General features: G+C 41.4%; 1 protein-coding gene across 3 annotated transcripts in view; it reads right to left on the bottom strand.

Annotated features, from left to right (window-relative positions):
- Nucleotides 1-27,956, bottom strand: part of CA10 (carbonic anhydrase 10 (inactive)) — a 492,279-nt gene that overhangs the window by 271,904 nt on the left and 192,419 nt on the right. For all 3 annotated transcript variants that reach the window (XM_060646444.3, XM_060646443.3, XM_060646442.3), the window contains exon 4: nucleotides 8,763-8,905. In XM_060646444.3, coding sequence (XP_060502427.1) covers nucleotides 8,763-8,905 — 143 coding nt within the window. The remainder of the gene's footprint in view (nucleotides 1-8,762; nucleotides 8,906-27,956) is intronic.

The following is a 27,956-nucleotide window of genomic DNA, read 5'->3' as shown; positions in this document are numbered from 1 at the left end:
ATAATCGCCAGATGGGAAGAGGATTCCGGGCCAGGTCGAGGCTCCCCTCTGATGCTGGAGCTTTTCCACCACAGCCAGTGGACCTGGGAGCCTGCCGCAACTCTTTTTGTGCTGGGGGTTCTCAGCGAAACACAGGGAGGTCATTCACCCTCCACACTTTGAAATAAAGTCTGGTCCAAGCCATTTCCAGACACCAGCACTGGTTCTCTGTGTCTGAGGCTGCACGGGACAGGTACTGTTAGAAGCCACCTGTAATTTACCTTCAAATACCGTCCTTTCAGAGAGAGAGAGAGAGAGAGAGAGAGAGAGGGAGAGAAACAGAAAGAGAATTGAACAGAGAATATACAGAATGTCTGCTTCTTCTCATCACTCTTTCCTGTGTCTCCTTCTGCACTTTGTCAACATTTTTCCATTAGTTATTCTAGCCATCAGCACGGAGGGATCCGACCGTAATATCCCAGATAGTCTCTTCTCGCTGAAGGTGATTACAGGACAGTGACCTCACTTATCGTGGAGCAGTACCTTATGTACTATGTAATTAGGTTGAATTTGTCTCCTGGTATCTTCCCCGTGCTATTTACGCATGCTGCACACATTATCCAGTAACTTCCTCTACCATTTCGCATGTAGCGATTTTACAACAAATGCAGCCCAGCCTGAATCTGTGCAGCTATTTATAAACATACACCTGAGAGGAAAGCTTTACCTTTATGTCTCCCGAATTTCAAACTTTTGGACAGGGGGCACTGGCGAGGTGGTTTGGGATTTTTAGTTTGCCATCCACTTTACCTCTTGGCATATATGTTACAGATTTTAAAGTGAGTATGAGTTTCTTTGACAGAGAAACCCAAGTGGGAGTTAAGTTGTGTTTTCTCACTAACAGCCACAACATGTCTGATGGTCGCTGCCATGGTTTGAATGTTGGCATCCCCCCAAAGTTCGTATGTTCGAATCTTAACCCCTAAGGTGGTGGTAACAAGAGGAGGGGTCTTTGGGAGGTGATTAGGTTATAAGGGCAGAGCCCTCGTGATCAGGATTGGAGCCACTATAAAAGAGGCCCCACAGAGCTTCCTGGTCCCTTCAGCATGTGAGGACTCAGCAAGAAGGAAGATGCCAGCAGGCAACCATGCCAGTGCCTTGATCTTGGACATCCCCCCCAGCCGCCAACACTGTGAGAGATAAATTTCCCTTCTTTAGAAGCCACCCAGTCACTGACAGTTGGTTACAGCAGCCTGAATGGATGAAGACAGTAGTTAACAATTGTGGTGTATCTCCTCTGCCAGCCACTGGCCCCATAACTTGCTTATAACCTGCCTAATAGGTTCGCTATTCCATGTACTTCCCTTCATCCCAGCCCTGCAAGAGGGGTACTGTTACAACCTCTCTTTTACAGGAGAGGGAACTAAAGCTCCGAGAGGTTAGGTTTCTCCTATCTAGGTGGTTGGTGATAAACCTAAAATCTAAACCCAAAGCAGAACATCTGTGGACATCTATCCTCCCCCAAACGAAGGTCTACGTTGTCTTATTTTTTTTTAAGTTTATTTATTTTTGAGAGAGAGAGAGTGAGTTCAGGGGAGGGGGGGCGGAGAGAATCCCAAGCAGGCTCTGTTCTGTCAGCATGGAGCCTGTCTCAGGACTGGAACTCATGAACCATGAAATCATGACCTGAGCCAAAATCAAGAGTTTGGACGCCTAACCAAGTCACCCAGGTGCCCCAAGGTCAACATTGTCTTAATGTCCTTGCTTCCTCTAACTGTAACTTTAAAAAACCTTCCTGCTCTGCAATCCTACACTCATTCTGGGCCTTATTCTCCCTTAAACCATTTTCAAAGATTCCTTCCACTTTTGTCCCCCTCTGTGACTATAAGCCCTTTCTCTTACATCTTTTAGATGCCATTTTAACACATATTTTTGGCAAAACTCCCTGAACCACCATACCAGTATCTTTAGTCACTACCACTTCCTTTATTTGGTATCATCATTTGTAATTTTGTTACCATAATTTCATTGTTAAGAGCTTCTCAATCCTCTAGAGTTACCTTCCGTGAGGCAAAGAGATCACATCTATTCTAACTATATTACAAAAATTCACCTTTTGAAGGTTTAGGATCTATGTCTGACAACAGTTATTAGCTTTTTTTTTTTTTAATATTAGCTACCGTATTTTCTAAGATAATACACCCACTTTCCTCTAGAATTTTATTGTCCATTCCATACCACCAAGCTGCTTTAGATCCAAATAAAGAGACCCTTTATTGCCTCCTTCTGAGAAAGGATATTATCAATGTGGCAAGTCAAGAAATTTATCAAGCCACAAAATACAAATGAGTAAGAATTACATTCACTTCTTCATCAGCTCTTACAGATCTGCTCTATCCCAGAAGCCTATGTGAAATTATGTGTATCATTTTCACACCAGAGCTTCAGTATAAAAAGACCCATGGTACTTAAAGATAGCTAATGAGTTCCAAATGGGAAGGAATACTTACCTATGAAAGTTTAATATCAGTTATCCAATAAAAACCAGCACCACTGTAACCCATTTAGATGGCAAAATGGATCTATCCTTATATTTCTGTAATCTTTCACACGTGGAGCCAGAACATTTAACATTTAAAGACCCTTCTGCAAACAGTATTTCATTCTACCTATCTTTCCATGCTAGCTCACATTCTAGCACCTCCATAAAGTCTGGTTTGGCCAACCCAACTTCTTACCACCATTAAATAGTAACGTCAAAATGACTGATTTGCTAATTAATCATTTCACTGCTGCCTTAGTATCTCTTCCACTATTATCTCAAATAGTTATTTAAATCAGTTACTATGATTTAACTTCTGTATATCTGTATTTTCTCCCCTAATATATCTCAAAGTCCTTGAAGGAACATAAATGCCTCACTCATAAAAGGTTTCTTAGCGTAGCAAATGTAGACATGCCATGAACTGCAATGATTAATTGTGGTCAACTATATTTTCCTATCAGGTTCATGGAGAAATTTAAAAATAGAGAAGTGATAAGATTTTAGGCACCAAACCAATCCACAGTCATTATTTTTCTCAACATATTTCAGGAAAAGTACTATAACTGAAAATTAGTTTCTAATGACAGATTCTGTTGATAGCAAGGTTACTCTTCATCATGGGACTTGCTCATATTTTTCCTGCCTTGAGTCAAAGCAACTTTTAACTAAGTCCACATAAACCATTTGTTTGGTAATCAAAGATAATCTCGGTTCAGTTCAAATCAACCAGCACTGTCACAGATAACCCCACAGATATAAAATGAAAATATGAAAGCACATTTATCATGAGGAGCCCTTAATTGAAGACAGGGAGGCAAGGCAAGTAAAACTAATATACTATAGGCCAAGGTTAGGTCCTAAAAGAAATACAAGCAAGTTACTTAAGAAGTCAAATGATGAGAGATTTCACCATCCACTAAAGAGATCAAGAGGAGTATCATGGAGGAGGTAACACTGGTACCAGAGAGGTTGAATAATAAAAAGGTAGGGATGGGGATTGCTAAGGTACAGAGTTACATCAGGTGAAGGGTTATGTTGTGTCCAAAGCACAGGGGAAGGTGAGATACAGTCAATTAAAAAAAAAAAAGTATTACAATCTCACTGAGAACAAAACATAGACATAACATGCAAGAGGAATAAGGCTCTGGAGGGGAGATCTGGGGCCATCTTACAAGGACTGTGAATGCCAGGCCGAGACATTTATACCTAATTTGATAGGTAATGATGAGTTTTATTACCTCATATTCATTTAATGGGAAATTTGGAAATGGTCACATAGATAAAATGTATAGCCTTGTGTTGGATGTTATCTGTTTGCCCCTTCCAATCTGCCTTCACCTTGCTCTGTGGCCTGGAGGCTGGCTTATGCAGACTGAGTCAACAGTCTTGTCTTGGTCTGTGACTTCTCCCTAGAGGGAGCCTGGCATAAATGGGGGTGGAGAGAAGTGCAGCTGAGGTCTTTAGTCCTCAGATCCATCCCAGTGGGTGGCATGGGCTAGCAATTAATCCTGCCTTATATTCTGGGTCATCTTACATTCTGGAAGTCAGAGGTAAAAAATCAGTTTTGCTGGGCTAAAATCCAGGATTTAGCAGGGCTGTGTTCCTTCTGGAGACTATAGGGAAGAATCTGTTTCTTTGCCCTTTTCAAGCTTCTAGAGGCTGCCCAGATTCTTTGGCTCATGGCAACACATCACTCTGACCTCTGCTTCCTTTGTCACATCCCCTTCTGTGCCTTGGATTCCCCTGCCTCTCTGTCTTTTCCTTATAAGAACCCTGTGATTCCAATGGGTCTATCTGGATGATATCAGATGAACTTCCCATTTTAAGATGCTTAATTTAATCACACCTTCAAGATACCTTGTGCCATGTAAGATAACATATGTACAAATTCTGGGGATTAGAAGATGCATACCTTTAGGAGAGGGCATTATTCCAACTACCATATTTGCCAACTGTAAGTATATCTTTGCCTAAACTGAAAGGATAAGTAAAAAAAAAAAAAAAACAGGTGTTTTTCAGATTATTAAATTAATGCAAGCTTGTCATAGAAAATCTAGAAGCTTCAGGAAAGTAGAAAGAAAACAACATCACATTTAATCTTGGTCTCTTTTCTATGCATAGCATGGGTTTATTTATTTATTTATTTGTTTGTTTGTTTGTTTGTTTGTTTTTGAGAGACAGAGCACAAGCAGGAGAGGGGCAGAGAGAAAGGGAGACACAGAGTCTGAAGCAGGCTCCAGGCTCTGAGCTGTCAGCACAGAGCCCGACACGGGGCTTGAACTCACAAACTGAGATCACGACCTGAGCCGAAGTCGGACGCTTAAATGACTGAGTCATCCAGGCGCCCCATAGCATGGGTACTTTTTAAATGAAATTGGGATCATGAAGTGAATGACTTTAGATGCTATCTTTTACATTTAACATATCATGAGCAATTCCCATGTCACTAACTACTGAGATGTCCATTTTATCAAAAGAGCTAAAAGGTGAGGAAAAATGCCAAAAGTAATTTTTGGTTAAAATGGCAGGATCGGCATGTGATTTTTGACTCAGTTTTAATACGTGTTTTCTTCTTTTACTACAAACCACGTCTTCCATGAAGGCTAACCCCACTTCTTAATCCAGAAACCCTCCAGCACTCACCTGTGTCAGAGAATACTCCAGGCACATATCTAGAGGAATTTCTGCACCCCCAAAATGATCAAGCCAACCACTCAGATTTTGCTGTGAATAACATTCACACTTTACACTGTTGTATGCAAATTACCAAGAAGCTAACTTACGTGAATAGCACATGAAAATTAATACACAAACACATATTGTACACTCACTTTGGTGTGGGGGAAAAAGACCACATGTGAATCTGTACATGCCCATTGACTACCAAGGGTGTCCATCTTTAAAACAGTCAATCAGGCTTGAACCCAGCTTAAAAACACATCATAATCCAATTTCCTACATATAGGGTGTTAAATGATCTGAGATCATGAGGGAAGAATTATCTCCACCCGCCCACTCTGATTCCTGAGTTGACTCAGGAGCTTTATCTAGAATAGATTAATTATCTCCAAGATTTTAAAAAACTGTTTAGACTGTTGGGAATTAAGTTGAATGGGGGTCAAGGGTGGGAGATGGATTCCAAGGTAAAATTGTTATGTCCATATGCAACCTAAACTTAAGTGAGTATTGTTTTTTTTAAACACTTCTTTAATGTTATTATTTATTTTTGAGACAGAGAGAGACAGAGCATGAGCAGTGGAGGGGCAGAGAGAGAGGGAGACACAGAATCTGAAGCAGGCTCCAGGCTCTCAGCTGTCAGCACAGAGCCCGATGCGGGGCTCGAACTCACAGACTGTGAGATCATGACCTGAGCTGACGTCAGACGCTTAACTGACTGAGCCACCCAGGCGCCCCAAGTGAGTATTGTTTGAAAAGCACAGTCATTTTAAATTTTGCCCATAAGAATCCTATGTGTCAGATACAAACAACTGGGTAACAAATACTCTCTTTCAAGAAAAAAAAAAAAAACAAAAACACCAAACATTGCTTAAGAATTACCATTGAAAATAAGCAACCTAAAAAGAAGAACTATCACTGTTCAAGTATAATGAATATACTCTGTTGTATCCAAGACATAATATGTTTTGATTGTCATGTAACTATTATCATTCTTTGTATTCTTGCATTCGGGGTAAATTTCAGCCCTTGCTCATGCTAAGATAAGCCGTAATTCATCATCTGAACCCTATGTCAGGCCAAATACATGAAAAAAAAACAAACATAGTAACAGAAGTCAGAGATCACAGCAAGGGTACTTCATGGGCTTATTATGCATAAGGTACACTTAAACAGGAGCAAGAATAATGCTCATGGATAAAAATGTGACATAAAACACATAATGACTGGGATACACTTAACATGCTGATATCCAGCTGATCTCAGACTTCAAAATGTGGTACCTTGCCCAAAACCTCCCAGTCTTTTAAACCTTTTGAATTGGATACATATTTCTTCAAGGCAAAACTAAGTTCACAGCAGTCATTTGAATACTCATTCCAAAATAAGTCTCCAAGTCATTAAACACCACCTTTAAAAAGCTTGCAAACGTGATTTAGCTATTGTCTATCAAGTTTAGACATTTCATTCCAGTTGGTCCTACTACTTATCTCTATTCTATTTTCCACCTTTTGCTAATGCAAAGGAAACCATCAGACAGTTCTCAGCTTTTCAAACAGCTGACAACACAAATCGTGCCAGATATAAATATTTACATCGTCAAAAGTAAATGTTTCCAAAATTCCAAACTCCAGTGCTTTTGAAAATTGATTTGGATCAGGTACACTTTACTGAATTGGAAACATAAAAAAATATATATATATATCACTTTCAACAACAACAAAAATATCAAACCAAAACATAGGAGTGCTTTTTAACACTAGGCTGTCTCCCCCATCTCTTCTTTCCCAATAAATTTAAGGGAGAAGCAGGCTTGAATTAGTTATTTTTTTCTTTCACATCAATATTTTCCTCTAAGATGGGCTGATAGAAAGTGAGAATTATGTATCCATTCCTGTGTTAGATCGCCACCTTTCCCATCCCGTGCCCAGTGTGCTCTTGACTGAACAATGCTTCATTCGTTTGCCATAACTCGGGAAAAAGATCCAGCTCCTTCACACAGCCTCTAGATCTGGCCTCCATCTTCCTTTTCCATCTGTTCCTCCTGCCTATACCTCTATGGTCTCTGGGCTTCAGTCTTGCTGGTTACCTTTCAGCTAATTTCTGGAACTCAGGTCCCACCCCTCATTCTGAATTTTTACTGCTTCTCCCTCTGTGTAGGACACAAATTATTCCCTCCATCATCCTCCCCAAGAAGGAAAGAAAGACTGAGTACTCAAAAGTTCAACTTGTCCTTTACTGGTCAGTGGACCTACCCATGTTCGTGACTTGAATAAGAGAGGTGTGTGTAGAACCCAGGTTAAGTTCCCTTTAGAGTTTGTAAAAATAAAACTTCAAATGGACCAATAATTTGGATAGGTTAATTTTTGTGGAATCAGAGCAATAAACTACATGACCTACATAGGACTTTTCTACACAAATGCTTCTCAAGTCCTATTTAAAATAACACACAGATACTACATAGAGAAATAGTTACAATCACGTGCAATGTCTTTAGAACTCACTTTGTGACTGGAGTCAAAGCCACTAACAACTCTTAAATAAGTCATTCGACTTTGGGTTTGTTTGTTTGGTTGGTTGGTGTTTTGGTGACAGGTAATAGGAAAAAACGTGTTCCAATACATCAGAAGGGGGCAAAAATTCTTATAGATTCCATGATAAGTGAGGTAAACAGGCTGCGGATGTAGAGAGCAGAGCCCAAGAAAGGCAAACCCTGGAGAATCAGCTGCCGGCAGTAACAAAGTTGTCCATAATTTTAATCCTAATTTCTTGGACACAAACGATTTTCCATTCCTCTTGAGTTTGCAATAACTAAATCACCTTCAAACACAATTTTCTGTGTGTGTGTGTTTTCCGTTTTCAATGATCTACTCAACAGTAAAAGGTAGCCAAAAAGAAATTAGCCCACAAGAGAAACGCTAGAACCCAGCGACGAGAAGATCCCCATGGGCATCATGCCCTTCCACACATGAAGGCGGAGTGCATCGAGGGAGGTTGGTGGGGGGGAAGGGACACTGGTATGAGAATGACAAGGCACAACTCAGCATTTCTGTGCAGAAGTTAGGATTCTTAGCCAGCAAGATGCCCCTAGGAAGATTAATTATTGATTTTCTTATAAATCATCTAAGGTGATTTTTGTTTGTTTTTCTTTCCAAAATGATAAATATCTGATTTTACTTTTGTTAAACAAATTATTCTTTCACTTTGTTGAAGTTAAAAGAAGCCCCAGTAAAGAGGTTTCTGAGAGGAGAGATTTTCCCAGTGTGATATGCTTGGGAAGCAACACTGCTTTCTGACCTTCATGGGGTACTGAGGGATAGGGCCTCCGGCAACCTCCAGGGGGTACAAAGTAATTAGAGAAGCATGAGGGTTTGACCAGCTAGAGAGAGAAAGTACAATTTAGACATAATTATATTTGTTGGCAGTAAGCCTGAGGTCTTTGATTTCACTCCTAGGTGGAAAGACAAACTCATCACAGAGAAGGAGACCTGTAAGACTAGCTTTCAGAATCGGCATCTCTCGGCGCCCTCAACTTCACAATGGAAGCAACATGGCTGCTTACCTTCCTGCCCCCAGTATTGATACGAAGGGGCGTCAGAAAGGGGTCGAAGATCATGTGACTGGTCTCTATGTTGACTGGCGACTGCCGTTTACCCACAGAGCAAAGGTTCCAAGCTGAGTTCACCAATCCCCAGAAAGAAGGAACTAGAAACAAACAAACAAACAATTGTAGGATTAGTCCAGGTGGAAGGTTTGAGAAACAATGCAAAAGGGCCATGGCACAAAAAGGGTGACATCAGAGACAGACACCTAATGTTTCCCACCCATAAAGACCCCTGGGTGTTGCTATGGTATTTTCCTGACTTGGATCTTGGTCAATTTCTCTAAGGTCCACCTTCAGATTTTTTTGTGTCAGATCCATTCACCTTGTGGCCTCTTGGATGAGTACAGTTGGCATTAACACCTTAATGGGAAGACAGCATAGTCCACCTGCATCATCTTTTCATGTGGAGGTACACCAGAGTTTTAGTAATTCCTGAGCTGATGCTCCACTTTTCTGTGTGGCAGGAATGATGTGGGAATCAACCTTGTCCTATATGGTAGGTATTGAAAGCTTTTCAAAGAAAGTAGCATTCGACATATGCAAGGTATTATGTATTCTGTGGGTTGTCGAAACCAAACTGAGGGAGTGAATTACTTTTATGACCCCAATCAATGCCAGACAGGAGCTCAGCAACATGACTCTGTCTTTGTTTAGTCCAGCACTGTGTCACTAACCTAATGTACCAGCAGCTCAAGAATGCATTCACTTGATAGGAAGAGAAAAATGACTTGGGAGTACTGAGTCCAAATATCCAAAGGGGAAATGTCTACTCCTCTTCAGTATCACATTAAAACATTGACAGAAATAAATTTCTATGGCAATTTCCAGTTATTTTCTTCTGTTTATGAAAGTCAGCAGAGCAGTGGGGAGCCAGTTACTAATTTCATGTCATGGAAGATCACAGACTATATCTTCAGCGTTTTCCTGCCCAACCCCCCACCCCCAGCTCAGTATTTCCACTGAGGCTCTGGATCCATCTCTACGTGGCCTTGAGATTATATGGTCATCATTCGCTCATCCACCCGCAGCGTCCATCAACACTACAGTAAGGTCCTGGTGCATGTTCAGCCCTGGGTTAGGCTGAATTTAGAGGAAGGGAGTTACGTACAAGAACAATTATCACACTGTGGTGGTGGGTGGCTGCAGGATGAGGCAAGTGGGTTATAAATCTCGAGGTGAGGGCACTGAACCGGAAGCAGCGCAAGTGGAGTTCGGGAGTGATTCCTAGAGAAGATGAACCTAACAACCAAGTCACGACCCTCCCAGATGCACCTGTCCTCTCAGGAACTCAAGTTTAATTCAGCCTTTAATTTACGGTAGCCATCATTCCTTCTCATGTCACAGATGGAGAAAATTGAGGCAAGAGAGGAGTATGGTAAATACTTGCCAAAGATAGCCTATAAGAGACCCATAATTCAGGAGAAGAATTGGGCTGGATGGCACGTCTAGTACCACTGAAATCCAAAACTCTATGAACCTTTTATTTGTTACAGGCCATTGTTGGGCAGAAGTGGGAGGAAAGCCAAAAACAAGTTCCTCAGATTCTTAGAAGCCTGTTTCAACACCAAAATAAGGTGAGGTTCCTTTTGAAATAAGGAAAATATCTAATTTGGCTTAACCCATTCAATGAGCATATCTGCTGGTTCCATTCCCTTTAGTTTAAAGAGCTTGAACTGGTTTTCCAGCTATAACTGATTTTCAAAATGGCAGCCATGGCCAGAGTAAGAGGGGTAAAAGAGAAGAAGGTGGAGTAGAAAGAAGAACCTGTATGTGTGTTCCTTGGCACTTTCATTTCCCCTTATTATTTAAGTTCTATTATAGCTGCAAGTCACTTAACATCTTTAGAAAGTACCATGCCCTAGCCAAATTATAATATTTAAGGAAGCTCTTGAATTAAACATGTATTTAAAAAATATATAAACAGAAGTCTTCTCTAAACTATTTTTAAATCACCAAAAATCCTATATTTATTCCTCAATCATTTCCAGTTTTTTATGAAAATAAAACCTCCCTCAGTGCCTGCTCCCACCTATCTTTGTCAGCGATGCACATCAACGTGGAAGCTGTGGGGATTCCAGGGATATAGCCATGGCACTGCCACAGATCAGTTGTGTGACTTTAGATAAGGCATTTATCCCTTGGGCTTTGGTTGGTCTCTACAGTCCGTGTGGTAGGCTGAATAATGGCCCTCCTTCAAAGATGTCCACATCCTAATATGTTACCTTCCATAGGCAATGGTGCTGTGCAGAAATGATTAAGTTAAGGGTACTGAGATGATTATCCTTGATTGTCTGGGTGGGCCCAATGTAATCAAAAGGATCTTTTTTAAGAGAGAGGGGCAGGAGGGTCAAAGATTTAGAGAAAAGCTCTAGGGATGGAAAGAGAGTCAGAGAGGAAAGAAGATACTGGCATGGAAGGTGGAGGAAGAGGACAGGAGCTAAGGTGACTTCCAAAAGCTGGAACTGATGAAGCAACAGATTCTTCCCCTAGAGCCTCCAGAAGGAACCACCGGCATGCTGACCCTGGTTTTAACCCCATAAGACTCATTTGGGGCTCCCTCATCCCCTGAGCTGTAAGATGATAAATTTGTGATGTGTTAAGTCCCTAAGTTGTGATTACTTATTACAGCCACAGTAGGAAATGAATACAGCCCCCTTTTATTTTTAACACTCTGTGAGACCAGAGCCTCTTGGACAGTCGGGCCACCTACGATGTGTGGGGGGCTTCCCCTGGAAGGCAGCTGCACAATAAATGTAGTTACAGCTATAGCACACAGTGCATTTCATCTATTCCCATGAAAATCATTAACAAAAATAATTCCAACCCTATAAATGGACTGCGAGACTGCTAATAGATGGCAGCACGTGTGGGCAGGTGCTGCTTTGCCTTCCTAACAAACCTCCCACCCCAAAAGCACCCCCACAAAACCATAAACAACAAAAACTTTATGCGAACATCTGCCTTTGCTTTTATTGGGCATGGCATTCTTTATGACAAACAGTTTCAGGGTTTTATATTCCCACTTCACCATCAAGGCCTAAGTGTCTGGTTCTAACCACCTGCTCAGACAATTGAGGAATGGCTTGGAGGCTGGGAGGCTGGGAGGCGCTCGCCCCTGCTCCGCTCCTGAAGGGGTACCTGCGTTTGTTCCCCACTGGACCGCTCACTTGAAATCAGCCATGGATTCATTGTCTTTCAGAAACAGAAGCCACGTTAGAGATCATCTGGCCTAAACACATTCATGAAATCAAGGACTAAACAGCAGAGGGTGACGTCCTCAACCCGAGGCCACGCAGCCAAGGGAGAGGCAGGGGGGAACAGAGTAAGGACCAATGCCTGGGTCTCAAGATTCCTGGTGCTTCTCCACCTCCCTTCCTTCCCAGCAGGCTCCATAGGAGGGCATATTACTGTAGCCAGGGAGTTTCAGAATTAATTGTTGCCATGGCCAACTGTAGACTTTGCTACCCTTTCTTTTTTGGTAAATCAAAAGTAACATCAGTGCCCATTTGCTAGTTAAAATACATTTCAAGTGCCAAGGTTCAAATCAAACTGCTTTGAATGTCAACCATCCCAAATAAAATTAGGATTTTTAAAAAGCCATACAGGGGAGTGCTTGGGTGGCTCAGAAGTCTGTTAAGCATCCGACTTCAGCTCCGGTTATGATCTCATGGTTCATGAGTTCGAGCCCTGCATTGGGCTCTGTGCTATCAGCACAGAGCCCGCTTCAAATCCTCTGTCCCCCACTCTCTCTCTGCTGCTCTTCCTCTCAAAAATAAATAAATGTTAAAAGCAAAAAAAAAGCCATATATCTATGACTGTGTTAGGAAAAAAAAAAAAAAAAAAGGCTTCAATCCAGGAAAGAGCGGATGAGCTTGGGTCTCATCTGCAGGGCCCCAAGGAAATCTAATGGGGATGACCGCTCATGAAGAGAGGCTCCAGGGGTTGTGTCCTGGGCCCAGCTGGACTGGGCCAGGTTCTACAGTCCAATGAAAGAAGCCAATGCTCTTAGAATCAGTGTTTGGTGGTGGGACAGTAATGAAGGTGTCAAAACCAGTCCAGGGAACTCAGGTACCAAGAGGATCAACTCAAATGTCTGCAAATGTGGTGTAATGTAGGTTCTAGGGAAATGCATTAGGAGGAAGGCTCTGGAGACAGGAGGGCATGGAGATCTCTTATTGGGATCCCTTATGCTTATTGGGGCATGGGAGTAAGCCAGCACACTTTACCTGAAGAACAAGGCTGGACATGTGAACTAAGGCTTCAAGAGTTAGAGTTAGAAACTCTCCCTCTGGATTTGTGCAGACCATTATCCCCAGCATTCGGACACTTAACCATCCTCCATGTTATTGATCCTTCAGGTTAATAAACACCCCATGTCACCCCTGGGAGCAGAATTGCATTGCAGGATACTATGGCACAGCTTCTACTTCCGAATTTAGAGAACCGCTACAGAATTCTTTTTCTCTTAGTTTCCATGACTGTCCCCGTGACTCAAATTTGCAGACTTTCCATCATACTTTAAAAGCATCAGTTATTATGACTTATTGGCTAATGCTGTGTCTTTTTCTAGCTTGACTGTACACCTTATTAAGAAAATAATGTAAATGTACATAAAAGAAAACTGAGTGAGAATCACTCTAACCAATTAATGGACAAGTGGTCTGAAATTGAATGGCATCATCCGGGCCATCCTTTTCACACAATCTTCTAATTTACATATAAACTAGAACACACAACAGACCGGGATGTTTTTGCAAATTAATTTCTGCAGAGCCCAAACGATGGCACTTAACTGCTGCATCACGACCATGTGTTATTTTGCCAAAACATCTCCCCATGGCAATGCTGTATTGTTACCATAAACCACAAATCCCAAGCAGTCTCTTGGCTCAGGGTCCAGCGAGCTATGAAAGACTGGGATTTCAGCTGCTTAAAACATGAGCCTTGGAAAACCCAAAGCAAAACCTATCAGCTGCTCGTTCAAAACCAGTGAACCAAAAAAGCCCCAGTTTAGTTTATTAACACATCATGGTAACTCCCATACAATAACGAAAAAGTTCTCACCAAAACAAGAAATAGATCAGGAGAGCAAGGAACCAGAGGAATCAAGGCTGATATTGAGAGTTAAAATTTGTCCTGGGACTTTTTTTTTTTTTTAATCCTAGAAGGTTAGTCTTAGGCATCTCCTTCATTCATCTGTCCTCTTTTTATTTTTCATCTTAGCAGAATTTGCAGAGACCGTGCTGTCGCGGGCAGGGAGTTGGGCACTTGGAATTAATTTATGCGGCTTATGTGAATTTGCTAAATCCTATGGGAACAAGACAAACTCACTAAAAAAGTGTTTACTGACAGCCTATAACATGTCAGGCTTCAGGCTTGACAGTGAGAATTCGTGCAGCAAATATTTGCTGGGGACCTATTACAGGCCAGGCACTGTTAGCAGTCGTGGGTAGTTAGCGACTAACGGAAACAGCTCAAACAGCTCACGCTCTTAGGGGTCTTCCAGTCTAGTGGGGAATATGGGAGACCTTGTTTATCTGTGTCATTAGCACTTCTGATGACTTCCATGCAGAGACAATTAAGATGGTAATGGATTACAGAATAAAGCATGGATAGGGAGATAACCTAGAATGGCCAGGGATAATTTCTCTGGAAGGACTGAGAAGAGTTGTTCCTGAAGACTGGCAGAGAAAAGTGGGTCTTAGGCAGAGAAGCGGCACTGGTGTTGACAGAGAAGAGCCTGATGTGTTCAAGGAACCCAGAGGAAGCCAGTTAACAAACCTGATGAACCAGATGAGAAAAAGAAAAAAAAAAAAAGCTGGAGGAGAGGAGGCTGGCTGTCGAGACAAGGCACAGACGTTCCAGAGCTCTGCTGACCACAGTGAGGAGTTTGTATTTTACTCGAATGTATTAGAAAGCCACTGAGAGTTTTTAGGCCAGGGAGTACCAGGTACTAAAGTACCTCGGTACTTTTATACAGCAGATAAAAGCATGTATCTGCTGCCTTGGCTGGAATACAGCCACATGTGAGCTTGATTATCCTTAGGGTAGTTTGAGTGGGGAAAGGATTGGTTCCCAAGCAACAGTTGGGTTTTTACGTGAATTTAATCCTACTGCTTTAGATAGGTTTAAATTCTGTCTCAAAGGCAGAACTAATTGAATGTTTTAAAAACTATTCTCTTCAACATATGTGCCAATAAAATAGCATTTTCCTGGGATCCAACTAGCACTTTAGAAGTCACCACTTGAAGCAAGGAATATTTTCATGAAGAGACTTGGCTAAGGCAATCTTTTCTTGCTTTCAAGCAATAAACTAAGGCCCCCAACTTTTCGGCCAAAAGAAAGCAAATGAAAGCTGGGAAAATGAATACTGGCATAAAACGTATCTTTGGCGAATTCAATCCTACAAATAAAGCCTTCTACTTCAATATAGCTGTCTCTATTTCAGTGTTATAAAGCATATGAATACATTTTAAATAAGAACTCCTATCTTTCCCTTGCTCTTTTCCTCACCAATGCTGATTTACTGTCCCTTTCCCTATTCTCAACTGTAATAAATCTCCACTTTGAGCCATTATTAATAAGCATGTTTAAAATACCCACTGCTGCAGGCTTTTGGCCCCTTTCTGATTTCAGATTTATTTCATAGGAGGAATAGCATTTGAATAACTCTTTTGCTTCTGGATTCTTCTTCCTTTGCTGGGACTCTGATTCATACTACGTAAAGAGTGTCTAACTAGGGCTTCCCATTTTCTCACTTGGGGACCTTTCAGGGGTTGTGAGTAACACATATACTTAACACATAATCATTAGGTTGTGCATTCATTTTCAAACTAATGAAATATCCCCAATGAGTCAGATTTTTAAAAAATGTGCCACTCCTAAGTATATCCCATATGGTGGGAAGATAGGCAAACTAAGAAATAATTATAATAAAACATGGTAAGTGTTGTAATTAAGGTGTGTCCATATTAAGGCTTAAGTGACCCTGACCTTGACCCTTTTCTCAAGTGTTCAGATAAGCCTTCCTAATAGAGGGGATATTTGAGTTCAGCAGGCAAGTACGAATAGAGGTTACAAGCCACAAAAATCTTATAACTAGTTAAAAGTCTAAAGTTTTTCCTCAGAGAAACTTGACATTCCTAGCAATCAAGACAGACTATCACTGGAATCTAAATAACTATTATGCAAGGAGAGTTAAGCCACTGGGTCATCTAACTTGTCCAACTTGGGGGGGTGGTTAGTATTGCAGAGGAGAAAGATCACGAGCTGCCATATCCTCACCATGGAACCTTGAGTCTGTGGCTAAATTTCTGTAGTCTTAGTTTCTCCATTTGTAAAATGGGGGTGATAGTTACTTCACAGAGGTGCTGGGAAGATTAAGTGAGAACACGTTTATCAAAGGTCTAGCATCATGTGTTTTTTATAAGTATTCAAAGAGTATTGGAGAAAGAGCTGGGCGAGGGGATGGGGGAGGATGGTGTGTGGCTACCCATACTAGACGCACCACTGCAGCATTCTGGAGATGGAAAAGGCAGAATGGGGGGCGGGGGAGAGGCAGCTTTCAGATGTCCACACAACCCACCCTGGATTCAGAACAGGGAGCTGTCTAGATCATAGGATTGGCCACTTCCTGTCACACCCGGAACGCGCCATGTGCAATTATTCCCCGAATCCAGAACTCTCCATGTCTGGATGAATGGGGGGACCGAGAAGTGATATGAATCATCCACAGTGGCTTTAACTCCAAAGAAAACCATTTTTATTTGGCTTTTGGAAGTTGCTGGATTAATTGTGTGCATTGCATCTTCATCTGCCCATTTGCACTTGGTTCCGGTGTGGGGACTGGCTTGCACTTCTGAAAACATATACCTTGAGGGTGAGGAGAAAGGAAGGAAGAGGGAGTCCGCGTCTGCTGATCATGCACCATAATCTCTGTGCAGCGAGCCTGACGTATCTTATCTTGCTAATCCTCCCCACAACTCTGTGCGATACTTTTATCATTATTTTATAGATGTGAAAAGTTAAGACTTCAAGAGGTTATGTGACTTTCCAAGGTCACTTGGCTAGTAAGTAAAGGGCCTACAATGTGAGATCAGTTCCTTTCTTTAAAGCAGACAAACAACCAGACAAAAGGCATGCATGTGTGATAGCATGTGAAGTGATACACAAGTGTGTAAAGCAAGGGGGTAATCATCTCCCTCTCCTTCCTTCCGGTGACACCCTTGAGGTAATCGGTGTGAACTCCTGGCCAGGCATCTTTCACTATGCTCACATAAACACACCCAAATACATATCCCTGTATTCAGAGAGGTTCTCTTTGTAAAAGTGCTTTTTGTTTAGGGTAACAATATGCCACGAATGTCTTCCATGTCAGTCTTTCCTAGAGCTTCTTGTTCACATGTAAGGCAACAGAACTCTCATAGTTTGGACGCACCTCCCTTTTCTCAGGCTTCCCTGAACATAAGACATTGAGGTTATTTACATCTTATTTTACTATGCTTTTGTATACTTTTTGCACTAACACTTTCATTTCAGCAGGAAAGATCCCTAACGGTAGTATTGTCCAGTCACGGTAGGCACCTGCTTTAACAGATGCTGCCAGGTTCCTTTAAAGGATACCGGCTGTGTCTGTAAATATTTATGCTATCAGCCATGAGTATGTCCACTTCCCCATAATCTCCATAGCATGGAATGTTATTTATTTATTTATTTATTTATGGACATCTAACGGGAAAAACGAAATCTCATTGATTTAATTTGCATTTCCTAACCATTGCTGATGTTGAGCATGTTATGCTCATTAGCTATGTGCATTTCTCTTCTGATCACATTCTTCAGGCATTTTCCTCTGGGTTATTTACATTTTTCATGTAAATTTTTGTTGTAATTTGAACTGTAGAAACACTTACTCTTTGTCATGTACAGTAAATGTTTTCTTCAAGCTTATTACCTAGCTTTTAACCTCACTTCGAGTGTTGGGCTATTTAGGGATTTTTAAATTTTATATGGTTGGTTATATTGATCTATTTCTTTACAAGGTTTCTGAGCTTCCTCTGTTACTTAAGGTTGTATCTCCAAATGCAGATCATATAAATATTTTCTATATGATTAAAAACAATTTTTATCATGGCACCTGGGTGGCTCAGTCGGTTAAGCGTCTGACTTCGGCTCAGGTCATGATCTCACGGCTTGTGAGTTAAAGTTCCACATCAGGCTCTGTGCTGACAGCTCGGATCCTGGAGCCTGCTTCAGATTCTGTGTCTCCCTCTCTTTCTGCCACTCCCCCATTCATACTCACTCTCTCTCTCCCAAAAATAAGTAAACACTAAAAACAAACAAAAATTTTATCATTACAATTTTTGACTTTTAAAATCTATCAGAAATGAATCTGCATATGCTATGACAGTGGTCTAAGATTTTTCCCAGGTAGAAAGTAAATAATGCCAGCATTATTCATTAAATAAGTCCTCTTTCTCCACCAAAATGAATGTTACTTTGATTATATATTAGGTTTTGGTATAGATCACATTTGCCTCTCGACTTTTGAGACCGTTCCACATATTTGTCTATTTCTGTATCACTGCCATATTGTCTTGAGTATAGTAACATTTATGGTAATTTATAAGATCAGACTTTCTGATCCAAAAGCCTACTCTTGTTCCCTGCTACCTCTAGGGGACCACAAAATGCCTGAGCTCCAGGGAAACCAGTGAGGATTACTGACTCTAGATATGGAACACAGATCTAGTATTCTTGGGAACACCAGGTCATTAGAGGTTATCTGACCCATCTTCCTATCTTCAGGTAGTTACGTATTTGAATCATACCTGATAGACAGGACAGTGCTTGTCCCTTTCCTCAAAAAGCCCTAGAAGTGCAAAAAGCATACTCAAACCCAGAATTGACTCCTTGGAAGACAGGGCATTGAGATGGAAATAGCATAGCATTTAGGTCCAGTAGAACCAGGTCCTGGTTCTACTAATAACAGTCACATCTACTGAGTGCTTACCATGTGTGGAACACCACACTAGACATTTTCTATTCATCAGCTCACTTAATATTCTAGGAGGTAGATCTTGCTATTATCCTCTTTCTTACCAGGTCTTATAGGTATCTGAGGCACAAAGACATTAATTAAATTGCCCAAGATATAAACAAACAGCCCAACTTGACAGTGGAGAAGTGAGGATTCCAGACTCAGGTTGTCTGGCCTGCAACCTTGACTTTCATCCCTGTGTTACACTTTCTTCTAATGCTGGTGCACTGGCTTGAGCCAAACACATTTTCTCTTGAGCTTTAGACCTCTCATTTGTAAAATCAAGATCATGAAAAATATACACTTCACTAGATACGTGTGTCCATCTAAGGAAAAATTAAAATCACACACACACACACACACACACACACAGAGCAAAGTCCATCACAGCCAGTCCATTTATGCACTGAGTCATGGATTATGCTACTGGTGGTAGACTGGAAAGAGGCTAGCTTTACATCAAATCATTCATAACTGTCATCCTCAGGGCTAGGTATTATTTATCCCATGTTATAAATGAGGAACTGAAGCTCACAGAACTGAGTCATTCAGTGAGGACATTTAGCTAATACGCAGCTGAGCTGGTGGTGACTCGAATCCAGGTCTGACTCCCACATCCCACATCCAGCACCGAGCTCAGTGGAACTCAACTGACACCATTATTTTCCCCTCAATATTTTGCTTTCTCAGAATTCATTGCTTTCTCTAGATGACTCATTCTTGAGAGCCCACAGGAAGGCATAAAACACAGTCTGGTCTATGTAGGCATTAAGCCCTGGGTGTCTGTCTTAGGGTTAAGATTTAAGCCTAACAATGGTGTTAAGCATTATCCGATCGTATTTCGGTGGACATTTTTCTTGCCCTGTATAATTACTGTTGCTTCAGATAAAATCTGAAATTAGTCTACTGAAGCTGGTAATTGAAACCACAAGGAGAAGAATGTCTCAATGCATGTCAATAATCCAGCCCATTAATTATTTCCACCTATTCAACTTGGAAGAAAATGACCAACCGGATGCCTCTGAAAAACCACATGACCTACTTGAAATTTATATAAGAGCTGCATCCTCTTGGCTCCAAGAAGTACAGATCTGTAATGCTGGAACCTGCTGGAGCATGAGGATTGAACGCCAGGTAAAAAACGTTTAGCTAGTGAAAGTAGGCGATCTTCCTCAGCCTTTGGAAATTCTGAAAATGTCACTGATAGATACAGGCAACAATTTCCTACAAATTCAAACATCTGGTGAAACACTGTTAAAATCCTGCAAAACATCTGGATATCTTGGAATATACCATCCTTTACCTATTTGAATCTGTAAACACCTCCTTTTCCCTCTCACTCCCTCTGTATATGTGCACAAATCCATCCCCTTATACAAATGTAAAAAGTAAGCAAACAACGAAAGCCCTGTGACCCAGATGTGTGGAGATCAGCTGAGCCTAGCCTTATAGCCCTCCCAGTGATGGGCAGCCTTTTACAACATCTCACTGGGTTCACATTTGTGTAATCCCACAGAAACATCCAGCTGTTCCAATCTGCCTGGAGTTTGGCATGTATTTAGAGCATTTATCACTTGCACAAATAACAGGTCTTTGTTATCTTCATGATACATCAGGAGACATAATCTTCATGCCAGCACCGAGTCTTGGGTCCCAAACACAAAAGAATCAGTCACTAAACAGGGAACAAAGACACACAAACGGTCTGCTGGTCTTCGGATTTTGTGCTAGGGTGGACTGACCAATATGTCTGCAACGTATTTTCTATCGAGACGCTAGATTTAGCTTCACCGATATAGTTACAGGACGGACACATTGAATTTCTCCTCATAACTTCTCTATTTGACTTGTGCATTAACATGCTTCCTCTTAGCAGGCAAAAAACCATGCAGGCATCTCACGGATTGTAGATCTCTGTCAAAATCTTATCAACAGTCAAATCTAGGTGAGTTCTTTGTTTTGAAATGCCCCTTATCCAACCTTGGTACTTCTAGCCTAATCCAGGTTCCCACTGCCACCTACCTTAGTCTCTATAATAATTCCTTAAATAAATTCCCCAGAGCCGGGGTCAGTTCCACATCACAAATGGCATGACAGCTGAGCACACAAGGAAAAACCAGGACTGGAAACTGTGCCAGATCTGAGGTCCACGACAGAATTTAGTACACAGCAAGGGTCAGGATTAGGTTTCTTTAGATTTGTGTTTCCTTGTGACCCTAGGGCTCTCGTTTGATGCCACCATTATGTCCCCAATGCTTGGCACAGAGTAGTCACTCAATAACTACTTATGAAATGGGTAGATACATAAATGTATGGATGGAAGAGAGAGCACAGGACCATGCTGTCTGCCTTGCATACCATTTCTCCCTTTTGCTTGTTGTACTAGTCTTTTAATACAAGTTGTGGAATGAATGGATACTCATCATTCTGTTTCATTTCTATACTCCCAACAACAGAGTGTGCTCATTCCTACTTCAGTCCTCCTTTCCCTCCACCTTCACTGAGATATGGCTGACAAATAAAAATCACGTATATTTAGGTTTATGATGTGAGTTTTTAAGGTGTACAATGTGATGATTTTATATATGTGTGTGTGTGTGTGTGTGTGTGTGTGTGTGTGTGTGTGTGTTGTAAAATGATTACAACCAAGTTAATTAACACATCCACAGTTATTTTTTGGGTGTGAGGTGAAAACAATTAAGATTTACTTTCCTAGAGGGCACCTGGATGACTCAGTCAGCTAAGCATCCAACTCTTGATTTTGGCTCAGGTCATGATCTTTCAGTTTGTGAGTTCAAGCCCTGCACTGGGCTCTGTGCTGACAGTATGGAGCCTGCTTGGGATACTCTCTCTCCCTTTCTCTCTGTCCCTCCTCTGCTTGCTCTCTCTCTCCCTCTTTCTCTTTCTCTCAAAAATAAATAAACTTAAAAAAATTACTTTCTTAGTAAATCTCAAGTACATAATATAGTTTATTAATAACCACCATGCTGTAAATTAGTTGTTCATCTCATAACTGAAATTATGTGTCGTGTGACTTACTTATTCCCATTCCCCCCTCTCCAGTCCCTAGCAACCACCTGTCTACTCTCTAGTTCTAAGAGTTAGAATTTTTAGATTCCATATTTTAGTTCTTCTTTTCTCTCTTGACCTTCTCATAATCAAATCCTACACATTCTCTAATTCCTAATGTAAATCCCAATCCCTCCATTAAGTCACTCTCTACTATTCAAGGCCATCATTCTGGATTTCTGGCGAAGCCAGTCAGATGCCAGACCATTTCGTACTTAACTATGCATGGCTATACTGTTCACAGTTTTACAAATGCATTAATGTCATCTCCTAAGTCAAAGCAAGCGCTTTAAGATCAGGTACTCAAACCGAGCACAGCACCTGATTATAGGGTCCAAACCCATAAAAGATGATTCATGAAGTGACTGACCAAAATTAAATCTCTCTAAGGGGCTTTTAATGGAGAGGATTTGTATTTGAAAAGACACCAGCAGGGAAATAGATTTAGTGATATTTTGACACTCCTCGCCACCCAGTGCCCAAACATATGCCCAGCCGTAGGAAGCTCCTGGCAGTTCCAACTAACACCCTGCCTGCAATGGCTTCATGCCTAGAATACCCTTTCCAATCGCCCATGCAGAGAGCGCATTCTTATCTTTCAAGATGCAGGCTGCCTCTTCATCCACTCCTCCCTCTACTCTCTACTCTTCCTGCTGGAGTCACATGCCCTACCCCTGTGCAGCTTGGGCACTCCTCTGTTCCAATCTTGCAATTTTGTACATGCCTGTCTCCCCAGTTACGATGGACATGATTAGAAAACCTTTGTCTCTAAATCACCATCACTAAGCACAATGCCTGGGATATAGTAAATTCATAGGCAATACTGTTTGAATTTTTAAAATTTTTAAAAAGGCATAAAAAGCAGTCAAGACCTGATATATACAAGTGAAAGAGAAGGCAAAGGGTGAGGAGTGGGGTGATCTGTCATTTTACTGAGCATTCACTGCGTGACAGCCTTGCTATTAGGCACTTACTCAGGATGTCTATTTCACGTCTGATCACTTTCCCCAGATGAAGTGGGAGATAAGGCCTGATGCCAGCAACACGGTCTTATTTATCCAGGTTGTGAAGTATGAATACCAGACATGGTGGGGATTTGATGGTATTGTGATCAAGGCAAACATCCAAAGTTGGCTTACCACACGGAATAAAGAAAAAAAGAATGATTCAAGATGTGAAATCAAAGGAAGAAAGTGGATGAGTGGCGAGATTTGCAGTGGGCAGTAGGAAGGAGAATAAAGGATTTCATGAGTCAGCCAATGAGGAGACAGAGATGCATTTTATTCATTTGTATGTCCATGAGCATGGTATGTTCTGAGCTTTCAAAAGTGTAGCCCTGGGGCCGATATTTGATCCATCCTTGTAACAATCATAAAAGGTGGATTGAAGGCTACATCAAATGATCAGACTGCAAAAAGAACTAGAATGTTACCACCATCGGAGATTCTGACATTGGTCAACATGGCTTTAGAACATTAAAGAATGCCTAACTCTGCTGGTACTTATGTTTCCATTTTGAAGGCATTTCTCATCTCCACAGGGTATTGTATAAAGATTCAATAATAAACGAATGCAGGAGTGCCTTGGAAACTGTTACACATTCTTCATTTCTTAATCGTTCATGTTTGCATTTCAGTATGCCTACAAATGACCAGCACTCTCTTGGTCAGCTGGCTCTCTGAATTTCAGTACATACATTCTGGCTCTTCTGGCAGGACTACTCAGGTTCATGTACTGAACACAAGATCTAGATCTTTGTTGTAATGCTTGCTCAAACAGACAGCACGGATGTTCGCCTTTTGCTTTATTATTGTCTCCTAAGGACAAAAGTGAGGTGCTTAACAAACTATACTCCAACTTTCAGCCTCCTCAGGAGATCCATGACAGTGCACCAAAAGAAATCCATGCTGATCTAAGTAAAGCTTTCTTTTAGAGACTGATCCAGTTTAGAAGAGTCTCTCAAATCAATGGCTTGGGACATTAAAGTCCGACATCTTCTTTTTGAAACAGCAAAAAATCTGAAGTTTCCTCATTATAGTTGGTGGCTCCCTGGGCTTTACTAAGAACGTGAATTGCCCCAAGGAAACACCGGTTCATGGTGACAAGACACTAAAAGATCATTTGAGTTTCAAAGTCCCCAATGCCCAAAAGAGTCAGCAAGGACTGCTCAGAAATTTAATCAGCAGTGAACACATCCTTAAAAGTTTCCTCTGTGAGTGACCTGAACCCCAGCTCTGGGTTCATCATAAGGCTGCCCTCTCCTGCCTTTCCTGTCTCTGCCTATGCATGGGGAAATCAGAAAAAATCAGCAGAGTTCTCACTTTTGCAACACTTGAAGGTTTATAAAGCATGTTCTCAAAACATGCAATTCTACTACTTCCTGGGGAGCAGTGCACAACTTCATCAGCGAGTTAGCAGTTCAACAAAAACCACTGTGCAAAAGTCTGGGTCACCAAATATAAGAATGCATACCCTCTTCTCTCAGCAGGAGGCACCCTTTTAAAATTTTCTGTGATCATGGGGTGCCTGGGTGGCTCAGTTGGTTGAGCATCTACTCTTGATTTCAGCTCAGGTCATGGTCCTAGGGTTTGGGGATCAAGCCCCACGATGGGCTCTGTGCTGAGTGTGGAGCCTGCTTAATGTTGTCTCTCTCTCCCTCTGCCCCACCCTCTCTCTCTCTCTCTCTCTCTCTCTCTCTTGCACATGTGTTCCCTTGGTAAAATAAACATAAAAATAAAAATAAAAATAAAAATACAATTGTCTGTGATCTTCTAAGAAACAGGATGCTACACCCAAATCCAGAAGCAATCAGAGGTGATGGATTACTGGTCATTATAAATGTACACCAATGAAGTCTTAGAGTACTGATGAAGCATCAATGTCAGGGCATAGCAAGAAGCCATGAACATAGGAGGCACTGAGTATTAACTGGTTAATATTAATATTAATATTAACTATATTAATATATTAACTGGTTAACTATTAATACTGGTTCAGTGAGGAAATGGGGGGTAGAAAATGTTCAAAAAGAAAGGGAAACAGAAAGGGGAAGCTGGCTAAAGGGTCAATGGTCTTTATAGGATGCTATGCAGAGAATCGACTAATACCATGGTTGAATAATTAACCTTTATTCGGTGCTAACTCCACTTTAGGCCCTGCTCTAAGTGTTTATATATGTATTAACTCACTTAATCCTCACAACAGCCATATCATGTGAATATAACCATTATCCCCATTAAACGGGTGAAGACAGTGAAGGAGAGGGAGCTTATGTCTCATGGATAGTAGGTTGTCAACTTGGGATTCAAAGCCAAGACGTCTGGCTCTAGAACCTGCACCCCTTAAAAACCATGGCCACTTACTCACTTTGAGTTTTGATCTTTAAGGATACAAAACAATCAAGTGGGGAGCTTGTCAAAAGAGCTGATTAGGGAGCCCTAATATCAGAGATTCTGATGAAATAAATGTACTGTGGAGTCCAGAGATTTGTGTTATTAACAAGCATCCAAGGTGCTTCTTATGCTGGTTGCTCATAGACCATAATAATGGGAAAAATCAGCTGATAAAATTAACATATATTGGGAGAAAGTAGGTCTACCTACCAGATTCACAAGGTCAGCCATGTGACCCAAACAGTGACAGATCTAAGGGGAAAAACCTATCAACTGAAGGGTCAATAAGAAAGAATAAAACAGAGAAACACCCGCATTTTGCTTCCCGTCCTGCCGTGAGAGAATGGCACAAAAAGTTGTTTCTTAGTGGGCGGGGGAGGGGGGTTAGGTAGTAATATTTCACCAACACTCACCTTCTTTTGTTCTAATTCTTTGTCCTCCAAGCAACCCTTGGAGAAACTTTCCCAAGTTCTAATCTCAAGAAACAAACAAAAAAAGAAGTTGTTTTAGCTGGTAGACAGAAATAGTTCTATTACTGAAAAGAGGGTGCTAATTTTCTCATTTTAAATTGTCATGATGGCTTATTTATCATCCTGTGCTATTTTTAAAAGTACCAGTCAGTTCCAACGGCCTGATCACCTGTGGATATACTGGGACTATCCTGTTTCTGCATTTGTGAATCTATGCACCAGACAAGACACCAGGCATGAGGTTTTGACCAGCATGTGGCTTCCGACATAGGCACTGCCAGCAACCAGACCATACCTCTTCATGGCCTGCCTCTGTAGCAGCTCCCCCTAACCTCCCCAGAACAAGCCACACTCTTCTCTACTTCAGAAACCTAAACTGCATTTAAAAACCAAAAATGATTTGCACACAGAGATGTTCACCAGAGCATAGTTTATAATAATGAAACACTGAAAACAAACTCAATGTACAACAACAGGGGTACCTGGGTGGTTCAGTCGGTTAAGCATCTGATTTCAGCCCAGGTCATGATCTCACAGTTCATGAGTTCAAGCCCCGCGTCAGGCTCCATGCTGACAGCTCAGAGCCTGGAGTCTGCTTCAGATATGTGTCTCCCTCTCTCTCTCTGCCCCTCCCCTGCTCATGCTCTGTCTCTCTCTCTCTCAAAAAGAAATAAACATTAAAAAAATTTTTTTAAGTAAAAAATAAAAAAAAATGTGCAACAGTAACAGGGGAATGGTTTAGTAAATTAGGTATATTCACATAAAGAATACTTGTGCAGTTATTAACATAAATTTTAACTACACCACAAATTTTTATATAGATTATTGTTTCGAATATATACAACGATGGGCACTGGAGGGGAAAAATAACAGAAACATGGCTAGAAGTTATCTCTGGATAGTGAAATTATTGGCTAATACTAATGTATACATAGGTGTGATACTAATGTATACATAGGTGTGTTCACATGTGCCAAGCTTTCTATATGAAGGCATAGTACTTTCACAATTAACAACAACAACAACAACAATTACAAAACAAAGACTGTTTATCTGGGCCAAAGTTTAACCTTCCAAAGAATTCTATTCTGTTAAACTGAGATTAATTTTCTCATCACCTCTGTTTTGAGAGCAGGAATAATAAAGAAAAACTGCCTCCCTGCCCCCACTTTCCAAATTTCTGGGCCAACTGGGATGATCTGGTCACACCGAGGAATAAAATGCAGGGGATACTTCCCCTCATAAGTAAAGAGAGAATTGGTGATCATACTTAGCAACCACCAAACAGGAGACGCAAGAAACCTCAATATATTGAGCAAGAATTCTTCCTTTTCATCTCTGCCCTTGGACAAGAGACGTTAATGGGGATTTAGTTAATTGGCTGGTTTTCATTCTAATTGGCTAACGAATCTATTCCAATCTTGAGAAAAACCAAAGAAGAGGAAACAAATAACAGGAGGGGTTCAGCTGCCGATTGATGTTCAGAAGAGATAGCATTTTATGTGTCTGGAGGTCTGAGGTCCTGGGCTCAGAGCATTAGCTCCCTGGAGCGAGGGGGGGGGGGGCTCCATCAAGGAAGGGGTGAGCGTCCCTACTGGGACACCCCCGGCCTTCCTGTCTCTTTAAAGACAAACTGAAACTGATGGCACCCGTTTGATTTTGTCATCTCACACTGAACTTAGCTTAAAGCAAAGCCAGGCTCACTCTGGGCTGGGAATAGAAGCTCTGGGAGAGCTGAATCTCTTATGCCACGTGGGTACTAGCATCTTATGGAAGGTATGAGTTAAATCCATCTGGGCTGAGTTTGCCCTTTCTTTCCTCACACCAATTAGTTCTGCCATTTAACACAGGGATTAACAATCTCATTTCCTGGGGCTGATTCGTCAAAGGATCAGGATCAAACTACTTAGAGGAACTAGCGTTCTGCAAAATTTCAAGGTAGGTGAAATTGGTTTTCCCTATCTTTTCACTGGCCTTTTACCCTCCTTCCCTCCCCATTCTTTCCCCAGGTCACCTGTGTTTCCTTTTCTCGCCCCCTTTCTACCTCTGCCGCTCCTGATAACAGGTACTGCATGTATCACAATCATACAGTCTGAGCCATAACTCAGCCCTGATGATCACACACTCACGAACACACTCGCAGGATGGATGACAGAATGTCTGAGACAGAATGTGCTGGATC

This window comes from Panthera onca, chromosome E1 (genome assembly GCF_046562875.1).
Source record: "Panthera onca isolate mPanOnc1 chromosome E1, mPanOnc1 haplotype 2, whole genome shotgun sequence".
Classification (NCBI taxonomy): Eukaryota; Metazoa; Chordata; class Mammalia; order Carnivora; family Felidae; genus Panthera; species Panthera onca.
The sequence above is the reverse complement of the archived record's forward strand: the minus strand, read 5'-3'. Positions and strand labels throughout refer to the sequence as shown.